Genomic DNA, 12074 nt, shown 5'->3' with positions numbered 1-12074 from the left:
CACTTTATCTGTCTTTTTTTTTTTTTGTTTGCCTATCTGTAGACTCTTCATAAAAGCCTTTTAGACTCATCACCCAATTTCAACCAAATACATAAGATTTGGGCAGTAAGTGTGTGCATACTCATTGGCTGGTCAACACTCCTGTACCACAGCACAGGCTGCCTTGTTTGCTACGGGCTTCCAAGGGGCTACAGTGTGGAGCTGCAGCTACTACAGAGGGGAAGGGAAGGAGAGGGAGAGCCCAGCTATGGTGTTGTGGGGAGCAAGGCATACGGCTCTCTGCTTTTGTTCCCCATAGCTTCAGTTAACTATGGCCATCTGTCTGACTGACAGACATTGAATATGCCAATTGTGTGTTGCCAAAGGGCATCACAGAGAGCATGACAGGCAAGGCTTTTCCATTCAGGTTTGAAAACACAGTTCACAAAGGAGGGACATTGGGCTTATTGCCTCTGTGTCTTATGAAGAGAGGATTGGTTAGATGTATAATAGATTTCTTCCAGAGGAGTTACTTAGATGATAAAACACTTCAGATGAGTAAGGGTGTCTCTATTGTAATTAGACTTGTTTGGACTGAGACTAGTTTGGACCAAGATTTGAATCAAAAATCCTGAAAACCAAAAAAGCTCTTTAGTGTTTAAGGTCACAGAATCATGGAATCACAGAATATGCTGAGTTGGAAGGGACCCACAGGATTATAGAGTCCAACTTTTATCCCTGCACGGTCCAACTCTCATCCCCAAGAGTCACACCATGTGCCTGAGACTATCATCCAAATGCTTCTTAACTCTGTCAGCCTTGGTGCTGTGACCACTTCCCTGGGGACTCTGTTCCAGTGCCCAACCACTCACTAGATGAAGAACTTTTTTCTAATATCCAACCTAAACCCCCCCAACACAACTTCAGGCCGTTCCCTTACGTTCTGTCACTGGTCACCACAGAGAAGAGATCAGTGCCTGCCCCTGCTCTTCCACTCCTGAGGAAGTTGTAGACTACCATGAGGTGTCTCCTCAATCTCCTCTTCTCCAGTCTGAACAGACCAAGTGACCTCAGTTGTTCCTCATACAGCTTCCCCTCAAGGCCCTTCACCATCTTCATTGCCCTCCTTTGGACACTCTCTAACAGCTTAATATCTTTCTTATATTGTGGTTCCCAAAACTGCACACAGTATTCAAGGTGAGGCTGCCCCAGTGCAGAACAGAGCACAACAATCACCTCCCTCGACCAGCTGGTGATGCTTTGCCTGATGCACTCCAGGACACGATTGGCCCTCCTGGCTGCCAGGGCACTGCTGGCTCATATTCAACTTGCCGTCGACCCGGACCGCCAGGTCCCTTTCCACAATGCTACTTTCCACCATCTCATTCCCCAGTCTGCATGAACATCCAGGGTTGCCCCATCCGAGGTGCAGAATCCAAGACTTTCCCTTGTTGAACTTCATAGGGTTGGTGATTGCCTAGTCCTCTAATTTTTCGAGGTCTCTCTGTGGGGCCTCCCTGTCTTCAAGCAAGTCAGATGTATCCTGCAGGACTGGTCAGCCCAGGCAGAGTATTGCTCTAATATATTTATACTTTCATTCAGTATCTGAGCAGGTTTTTAAGATCAGGTTGTTCAAGATCCCTTCCTGAAGCTTCTGACTCGCTCTCTGCACTATCTTGGCAGGTTGTAAGTGTAACACAATGTCCTGGATTCCTCCACAGGAGTCTTATTATATTCTATTGACTACTTGAAACAGTAGTAGAAGACATTGGAATGCAGTTTGTTGAACAGGGCTGAAGCGACAAATAATAGAAGAGAAGGGAAAATGAATAGTCTTCATGACTAACTAGTGGCAAGAGATTCAGGCCATGTAGCTGAAGTGAAACCCCCAGCAGGAAATTCAAAAGGTAGTGTAAGTCAGAGTGCAATCTTTCTCAAACAGCAGAGGGATACAGTGAGTTGCTGAACTTTCTTCATACCTGCCACCTAACTTCTTTGTGCTGCGTGTGGAATAGAGCTCCAGCCCTTTTGTCAAACATTCGCTGAGGATGAAACACCAGATGTGTATTTCTGTTCTTCCTTCTCAGATGTGCCTGCCTCAGTCATGCTGAATTTTTTCTGCTTGCCTGTCCAAGGATGGTGAAGACAACACTCCTTTGCTTGACTAATTAAGACAAAGGAAATGCTTACTCCTAAATTTCTAAGCTGAGGTTTACAAATAGGAACAAAATAAAGAATCTTGTAATGATTCCAACATTTTTAACTCAATTGTTGGCATTCATAAATTAATTAATAAATGATGTTTTAATATATTAGGAATGACACCATTATACCAACAATAGAGTCTACCTAATTTCTTGACATGCAATGCAACATTTCTACCTAACTCTTTCCTTCTTTGTAGACTGCAAACTGAGCATTAAAAAATTGGAAGTGAAAGAAGCTGCAAAGGAGTATCCTATCTATGTATTTGAAATGAATGGGTAAGTATATTATGTAAAGTTAGTAATGTTTTCTTAAAATGTAATAGCTGAAAACACTGAGCAGACACTGAATCAAAGTAACTATCAGAGCGGTTCTGTAAAGAGATATTTGAAAAATAAATCCATCTTTAACTGTTCCACATAAATTCATAGGATTTTTTTGATTTAACATATGATTTACTTACCACAAAATCATATGTGGTTTTGTTTTTCAGAGAATTTTCTGTGGGTGCAAATAAGCCTGAAATACAGAGAGATATCCCAAGATCTTTTGTTATTAGAGGAGATAAACAAAAAAATGACATCGATAACAACTTAAATAAAGAAGAAAGTCAAGCAAGAAATGTGACAGAGTATACTATTAAAGTGTACACAGGTGACAAAAGGGGAGCAGGGACTGATGCCAATGTGCATATTATTTTATTTGGGAATGAGGACAAATCTGAGGTATTTCAACTCTCTCAGTCACTAGAGCATCAAAACCCCTTTGAAAGAGGAAAGGTGAGTACACAGATTTTACAAGTTGTGTCCGTTTCTGTACTGGAAAAGCAAATTTTAAATCTCTGCAAGTTCTTTAGAGAACTTTAGGTATTTTATTCTATTTTCTATGTCGTTAGATGAGATTTTTTCTCAGCTATCTCTGTTTCACCTTTTCACCAGAGTAACCAAGGGACATTTTACTTCTGCTGTCTCTGTTGCTCTTCTGTCTCTTAGTCCCAAATACATCTTCATATTACATCCACTTATCCGCCCAGTTATTAATTTCCTTGTTCTGAAATGCACAACATGCATTGCCTGTGTATGTGCATATATGTGCAATATCCCATGCTGTTGCACAAACTTTGAATATTGTGCATGAGGATACATCAGTCTCTTACATCCCATCATTTTACTTTGCCATGGAAACTGATGCTGTGAGCCTCACTGAATGTATAAGCCTATAACCAGATAAAGTGGAACCATACACATCAACCTATTTCTGATATCCATCTTGCTTTAGGCTGTTATTGAGAGACCCAATAATTCAGATACAGATATTTGCATAATAATGCAGACTCTCTGCATTATGTCCTAGTACCTTAGTTGACTGTTCTCCTATTTTAATAAGCATATTACTCCGACAAAGCAATTGCTCCATTTAGTCACCACCTGTGCAACAGAGTACAATGATGGTTACCCTTAAGTAACAAGAAATATATATATATTTTCCATATCTTTCTCCTGTGGATTTATTGACAGGTAATGACTGAATAATTAGAACTCAAGTGAAAATATCTTCCTTAAGAGATGTACCTCATTTTCTTCAGTATTACTAAACATCTTTTTACCTGCAGTTGGTCCAAGTTTCTTCAGCCAGGATACCTGTGACTATCTTCTAAAAGATCTTTACTCATGAATTGTCTTCCATACTGAGGAGGTTAATAAATCTGGTTAACTACAGGCACAAGGAGCAACTAAAAAAGTGTCTTGAGCAGTATTTCCTTTTGCCTACTACTATGCAGGAGGTGTCTCTACTTTTTGAAAAAGAAGAGTAGATACATAGAAATCCTGTTAGCAATCCAGCCAAGCCAATGGGTAGCCAGTGGTGTCAAATGCCTTATGAAAAAAGAATCTCATTTTAAAAAAATCTGCAATATGAAACAAGGTAATATTTTAAAGTAGATACTATTTGAGAGACATAATGGTACGTGTAGCAAAAGCCTTTCTCTCTAATGTTCTTGAATATTTATTTATATATTATATACTAAACAACATTTTAGAAGACCATATCAGTTGAGTATCCATGAGACCAAAAAATGTTTTTCTGGTAGACAAAAGTCAGGAAAGAGGTGGAGATTGTCCTACTATAAACTGAAAAGTGAATCTTTTCTGTTTAAACTGAGACCTAGTAGGACAGGATCTATACCACCATCTTCAGTATGGAAAATAAATCATCTGTGACTCATCTATTTTGAATTGGTATTATTATATTTTAATTAATCTCGGAACTGACCTAAATAAATTTGTAAGTTTCCAAACATTGGTATAGGTATAATATTTTTAATAACTGTATTTTAATATTAAAGGTCGATACATTCAAGATTAAGACAAAAAGATTAGGCAGCCTGTATTCAATTGAAATTGGTCACGATGGGAAAGGATTCGGTGAGTATACTGCCTGTGTTCAGTAGCCTTGTAAAAATCTTCTGCCTAAAGATCTGCCTGACATTTGGAAAGGTGTTTGAAGTCATACTATGCTACAGCTAGCTAATACAAATCTGTGTACAAATGAGGTCAGATTCACTGTGCTTGCTTTCACCCCCTCTGTCTATCACATTTCCCTTGACTTTAATTTGAATTTTTTTTTCTAATAGAGATCAAGTTAACATAAACCTCAGATGGTTTTATCCTTCAAACATTGCTCAGCCAAAACCCTTATTAGATGTCCTACATAAGATAGGATTGAATTTTCAAACTGCAGGCTAAACTTTCCATGATTTGAGCAAGTTTTGGACTCTGGTCAAAGCATGCTGTAGCTCCCTCTCACACACATAGGGCTTTTCTTCTTGTGAAAGTGTGAAGAGAACATTAGTGTGCACTAGGTCTTGCCCTGATGTTAGGTGAGGATGTGGCTATAGTACATAACCACACATGACGACGGAAAATGTTTCTATGTACAGTGCGTTACAGGTAACCTCTAAACCCTGAATTTTACATAAAAATTAAGTGGGAGACTACAGCATATAATCTTTTGAGCTTAAATTTAATTGTGCTAAAAAACCCTAGGAATATACAGATATCAGATGTATACAGATATATAGAGACATACAAATACATAAACTAAATTTGCAGGCAATGTATAACTTGAGTCAAAAAGGTCTGATTGTATTGAGATACTCTAGTCAGGTGAAATTTGCTTAACCCATCTCAAAGAAATAGAGTTTTAGGTTTAATAAAATCTGATTAATCTAAGCTCATGATGCACTATATAGTGGCAAGGGTTTATCATTTCTAGAATGAACCAAGCAAAATTCTGCAAATAGCAGTTCTTATTTGGAAAAAGTTGAACAGGTTTGGTGTTTTTTTCCAAAGTACCAGTCACATTGTATACGTCATGTTGTTGAAAATTCAAACAGAAAAATCACCAAACCTGTTGAAATACCTGTAATAAATAAGATCCTTTTGCTGACTTTCATCCTGCTGTGCATGTACACAATTCAGTTTAGGACTGATTCCCAGTGTGGAAATGGAACTCTACACCGGTAGACTTCTGGTACTCTGAGAGTTGCACAGACGTCTGTAGGGGAAATAATAGGTTGAATTTTCATTTCCTGGATCCCAAACTATCAACAAAATTATTATCTTTTCTCTCTGTGCCCTGATCAACATCACATAGCTGCTAATACTGCCTTCCTAGCACAGCTGGTGTGTGTCAATTCATCTTACAGACATGACTACCTTCCTCTAAATTTTTCTCTGAAATTATCTCCAAGTGTCTCTTGTCACATCAGCTGTTACCTTCACAAGCTTCCTCAAATGTAACAGCTCTTTGAAATGTTTCATCTGTTTCCTAGATGCCTCTGGATTTATCCATACCTGGATATTTCAGAGGTGTCTGTTGGAGTTTTGTCAATAAAGGAGGAAGCACTAGATTTTGATCTTTTCAAGAGCACAAACATGCCTTTATATTCTCTTGTAAAATGCTGTGTAAATTTGAGAGACCGTAAATTTTTATTGCTGATAATCCTGACTATGAATTAGAGATTTCATGAAAGGTCATATATTCCAAGTCGAGTCTATGATATATTAAACCATTCACAAGATTTCATTAAAGGAGTTCCAAAAGTACTTCACAATATCAATAAATGAATCTTGTGAATTGAAGATGGAAAACCTAGACACATTCATGGCCTAGTTATACCAACTATTTTTTTTGAAAATGCCAATGAAAAATGAGAAAAGTTGCAATGCATTTACATTTTGTTCAAATTGAAACAATTTACAAATATTTTCACATTACATTTTTAATCTACTTACAAATAAAATATTTTTACTGGTTTTAGCCTATTTAGAACTTTGTCCAAATATTTGAAAACCAAAATAATTTGATAGAATATAGTTCTTTATCTGTAGGACATGCAAAGAATGCTAAAAGGTAGTCAGCTAATAGCAGTATAGTCCTAATTAGTTTTAAAATATTGTCATTAATATTTGCCTTGGCAAACACAACTAAAGATATCAGCAAAAACATTGTATACATATATATATATAAAAGTTTTGGTTTTAAAATCTTAATATTTTAATATTCCATGAAATAAAATTCTATATCACAAGAATGAAGATATTTTTCACACAGCAAAATAGGAGATTATAGTATAATATTTAATACATTCTTAAAGCTGAAACAGATGTGAGTGTTGACCTAAATGGAGATGCTATTCTGAATCACGGTACTGGAGAGATAGAATTATAAGGAGCATTCAGATTCACCACTTGGTTTATATACATATCAATATATTAATTAGAAGGGAGCAGTAGAATGCCCACCAGGGGTTCATGTGGAGTACATTTCCAAGTACGAAAAAGGGCAAAATGGGTTTTCAAGAACGTATTCAATATTACCATGCACTCTGTTTCATTTGTCTTGTTGCCTGTTCTGTTCAATATGGAAAAATAAGTTAAGTTGTAACAAAAATTTTCCATTACATTTTCTGTCAAAAACATCATAGACCTTCCCTATAAAACTGAGAGAAGTTGGTAGTAATTTGAATTATCTACATTTCAGTTTTATTATTGATGTTGAATACACTTGGAAGTATTGAACCACATGGGGTTTGGATATGAAATTAGAAACACTTCTTATACTCTAATTGTGTTTTGGTTTTATTAAATTTTCTCCTTTTTTTTTTCCTTCTACAGCAAGTGGCTGGTTTCTGGAAAAAGTGGAAATCACAGATGCATCTAGAAATTCAGTGTATTGCTTCTACTGTAACAGGTCAGCAGATCAGTTCATCATCACTCTGTACAAACCATTTTCTTCTCCACAAGAATTAGTAGTAGTCTTTTTAGTCTCTCAGTTGGTTCTCTTCTGGTTTTCTAAAACAGTAAGAACTTTTTTATACCATACTGTGTTGCTATCAGTCCATCGCCAAAGAATTTTGAACCATTTGGCCAATTTCAAACTAATTTGTCAGAAGAATTGTTAGAAGAAAACACTATATTTTCCAAGAAATTAAAACTGAATGACTGCAGAAGGGAGAGATACAGTTTAGTGCCTTTGCCAAGAGAAGGTATTTGTATGTATTTTCAAAGGTAGAAGGTGTCTGGCGAACCATTATACAAGCATTAATGTATATGTGGCTCTGACAAACATATCATGGATAAGCAAACAGACATGGGAGGGAAACAGAAAGGAGGATGTTAGGATATGGCAGTATAGATAAAAAACTGGAGAAAAAGGAGTGTATCTTATTGATAAAAAAGGCAACATTAAAACATTAGAATCATTCTGTTTCTATGTTTGCTTACTATGGATCCAAAATATATTCAGCAAATAAGATAAAACCAAAAGAAAGCTTTATATGATGTGATGTAGGAGGATGATGACCTAAATTTCTAAATTTATTTGGATTCTGAGGTCCTGGTGTAAAGGACTTCTAGTGTGCAAAAAGTAGATGCACTTTAGTCTGCATCAAACTGAAACAGTACAGTTTCAAAAGTTGGAAATTAAATTGAAGGGTATATTTGGAGTGACTGCTCACTATAGTGTACAGTTCACAGCTTGAAGAATTTCAGAATAAGCATCTGAAACAAACATGTTCATGTCTTCCTAAGAGGAAATCAGCTTTTTAATGCACCTGGAGAACACATAAGTGTGAAAATTTATAAGTTCCCTGTACCTAGAGAGAGGAATGTTACCTGGTGGTCTGAAAACAGAAATGGCAGCCAAGAATATTTAATTTATCCTTTCCCTAAATATGTCTCTAAACTTAACAGTTGACGAAAGCCAAATCCCAACCCTGAACCCAAAAAAGTACCTTTTTTGGTTTTTGGATAGTCAGTTGTACTCTACAGTCTAAGTCACGAGAATGTGAGGCTGTTAATGACCCTAACAATGTTAGACGTCTTTCAACAACATTAAACTTCACTTAACTTTCTCCAAACACATGCTCAGATACTATCTAGTCTTCCAAATACCTAAATTTAAGTTAGTGGACAGGAGCAAAAATCCTTAAACCAGAATATCACTTCTTTGTGAAACACAATCCATAACGGAATTTCAGTTGATGACACTCCATCTCTTCTGCTTGTAAGAGTTTTCAGATCACACCAGTCAGAGGAAGATTCTTGAAAAAGATAGCTTGCAACAAACATTTTTTTCCCAGAGATTTTTTTTTCAATTTTATTTAAAGTATTGTAGTAAAACGACAAAGGTATGTAAGAGACCCATTTGGCATAAGAACTCGAATCACGTCATTGATGTGGGGGAGCGACTGACACAGATTGATTCTACATGCTGCTGACTAGGACATTTAATAGGGGCCTTGGTGGGTTAGAGATGTATGGTTACTTTGGTGTATACCTACTCACCCAAAATGGAAGTATTTTAGCAGAAGAGATTAGGAGGTTAACCCCAGAGTACTCAGTGACCCAGAGGCTCTGGGGCACTCCTAAAATACAGGAAATTGTAAGTTCATGTCCCTCTTCCAGCTGAGACATGGAGCTCCTCATCAAGCCTACCATGTAAATGGGGAATGGTTCATTCTCTCATCAAAAGACTCATCTGGTACAAACAATGTCTCTAAAAGATAGTCATCACTGAAAAACCCAAATCCTTTGTTAACCCATCTAAATGCCTGTTGTCTACCTTACACATCACACCTTTCCTAGGCTCTGTGACATCCATATGCAATTTTAGCTGCCAAGATTAGTTGTGTTTCAACCTGGAAGTGTTTAGCTTCCGCCATATCTCCCAGATGTTGAAAGGTGCAACTTCAGATGTGAGCTACTTAATGCTATACTAATGTCTAGGAATCCCTCCCATACTACCTCCTTAGTAGATATCACATGAGGTAGACTGTTATAAACCTTCCAAAAGTGTTAGAAGCTTTTTAACTCTCTTTGGATACTAATTCCACTGTATCCATGGTTCCAGTTAACACCAGTCTACCTGAGTTTTGGACTCAGGCTTATTTCCCATATAATCAACAGTAAAACCTCCATAGGCTCTTAGATACTAATTCCACTGTATCCATGGTTCCAGTTAACACCAGTCTACCTGAGTTTTGGACTCAGGCTTATTTCCCATATAATCAACAGTAAAACCTCCATAGGCTCTTACAGAGCAAGGATTGAGCCCACTATGCAACTCAGTATGTTGTGAACCAACAAAGAGACACGAGAAATAAACAGTCATGGGAATGGAATACCAGAACAATAATCTGCTATCACAGAACAGGTTTCCTTGCTCTGAGTTATCCTGATTTTATGTCACTCTTTGTGGTGAACTACAGGTTACCCATATGACCAAGAAATAAAACAAATGTATATTTCATAAATATACCCATAAAGTTAATTACACTTTTAAATTACATATACTGGGATACTAAAACAAAAATTAAAAAAAAAAAATCACTATTTTTTTTCAGGTTGGTTTCTGCTTCTGGATAAACCAATGTAAAAGCTCTCCTAGAAAACCAAAGGTGCAGAAACAGGCTCTCACGAGTTGTCTGTTTATTAAGTTTTACATGTGTTGTGTTTATGACAGGTTTTTATGTTTTTTTCCTTAAGGTGGCTTTCTGAAGATGAAAGTGATGGCCTCACCGCAGTGCAACTTTATCCATAGCAGCTTGATTTCTGATTCTTTCTGAGTGTGTTGCTTCTCCAAATTCATGCTGATTTGATTTGATTGTACTTTATAATTCTGAAGGTATTGTAATTTTTGTGCAGAAATGTCAAAACAATGAGTTAAAAACATCACAGTAAATTAAATGTGTCTAATGTGAACACAGAAGTGTGATCCTATTAGAAATGCTCGAAAACTTTGCATGACTGAAATTTCGATATCAGAAATTTAAATATGTAACATGGTTTGCGGACTTGATCTGAGCAATCATAATGGTAGACATATGTAGTAACATACTCAAATATTTTTGTTCCAGCAATAATTTGTGGGTAAGTTAAGTTTAGCTCTTGTATCAAATCTGTCAGTATTTACTAATTTGATGAATCTTTATCAATTTCAACATTTATTAAAATTTAGATTTTCTTAAATCATTTTCCAAACAAATTGCACAATGTTTCAGCCTTACCATGTATCGCTGCTCTTTTCTATAGGACCATAACAGAGAGTAATAAAGACCTTGTTATTCAGGAGTTCACCCTGTGTTGGTAAGCCTCTCTCTGACATTGACTGTAAAATCTTGTAGCTGAGACAGAAACTCAGCTGTGAATCTTTAGATCCAAAGTGTCTTAAGAGAGGCTGTTATCAGGAACACTGCAATAGCTTACTGGGAGGCTTAGGCATCTCCCTGCTCAGCACAATGACTTTTGCAGTGCCTGTCCTTAGCTATCTAACTGGCTTTCCGGTGCAATATGCGTGAATGCCTTCCCTTCAAAGAAAAAAAAAAGAAAGAAATCGAACAATTATTTTTGCAAATGCACAATAAATAGTAATATATTTAGCTACAGATGCACAAATTAATGTTTGTTTTGGTAGGCTTTGATATTGTCAGAATTGACTCAGGAAGAGTTTAGGATCTAGGCAAGTCTGAACTGAAATCATGACTTGCACATCGCCAGAAGTTTCATGTGTGTGATCAAAATACAAATATTGTATATAAGCTACATAGGTCATCCCTCCATTTATCAAAGGCTTCACCTTTTGTACATCCAAAACCTAAAATCTTTATGAAGATTTGAAATTTAGACCTGTTTCACCCTCAAGATGCCATCATGTTCTGTATCAGCTATGTGCTTTCTATAATCACAAGAATTAAATGAGTTTCTAATCTGTGTTGATGAAACATTGTCTGGCTGTCTTTTTAATATGTTTAATGTTTATTTACTCACATTATTCTGTGAAATGAGGATGCTTGAAATCTGTATGTGTGTGGAGATCTCAGTTGTTACTTTGACACAAAACAATAAGTGCATATAATTGGTCTTGGTAGGTAATATCATTTTTATCTACCTTTATCTAACTATGTCATCAAAAGGTATAAGGTGTGGATGTGGTAAATGTGAGCAATGGAACAGATTCAATTTCTTCTAGAAGTGCTTTTTCTTTCTCCCTTTGCTACCATGCTCTCTGGAATGGACTTGAAATTGTATCCCCAGAGTGCACAGTTCACTTACTTAGTATCAGTATTCATTACACTGAATCACTTCATTGTGATCTATTATGTGATTTGTTTCATTATTATGTCTTTCATTAATAGTTTGTAATACTAGCTCTCTTTGATGTCATTTCTGATTTATCAAGTGTAAATGGTGCCTTCCTAATCTGTTTTTCCTTACTAAGAGTGAGTATCCTCCTTCTGCAGCTGCCTTCCATATTTGAAAATTATTTTCTCTACCTATGGGGTGTCCAAATCAGGTTTTTGATTCTCTTCCCTTGATCCAGAGCCATGT

The 12074-nt window shown here is 36.6% G+C and overlaps 1 protein-coding gene across 1 annotated transcript; it reads left to right on the top strand.

The window, feature by feature from the left end:
• Positions 1 to 1842: 1842 nt before the first annotated feature.
• On the top strand, positions 1843 to 11452 carry LOC120325088 (lipoxygenase homology domain-containing protein 1-like). Its single transcript, XM_039390438.1, has 6 exons — positions 1843 to 1886; positions 2384 to 2462; positions 2678 to 2963; positions 4529 to 4607; positions 7362 to 7437; positions 10233 to 11452. Exons 2-6 carry the CDS (start codon positions 2455 to 2457, stop codon positions 10285 to 10287), a joined length of 504 nt encoding a protein of 167 aa, XP_039246372.1. The 5' UTR covers positions 1843 to 1886; positions 2384 to 2454; the 3' UTR covers positions 10288 to 11452.
• The last annotated feature ends 622 nt before the right edge of the window (positions 11453 to 12074 follow it).

Source organism: Pipra filicauda, unplaced genomic scaffold (assembly GCF_003945595.2).
Source record: "Pipra filicauda isolate LSUMZ 115617 unplaced genomic scaffold, ASM394559v2 scaffold81_size6448238_pilon, whole genome shotgun sequence".
Lineage (NCBI taxonomy): Eukaryota > Metazoa > Chordata > Aves > Passeriformes > Pipridae > Pipra > Pipra filicauda.
This window is presented reverse-complemented; position numbering and strand designations above follow the sequence as displayed.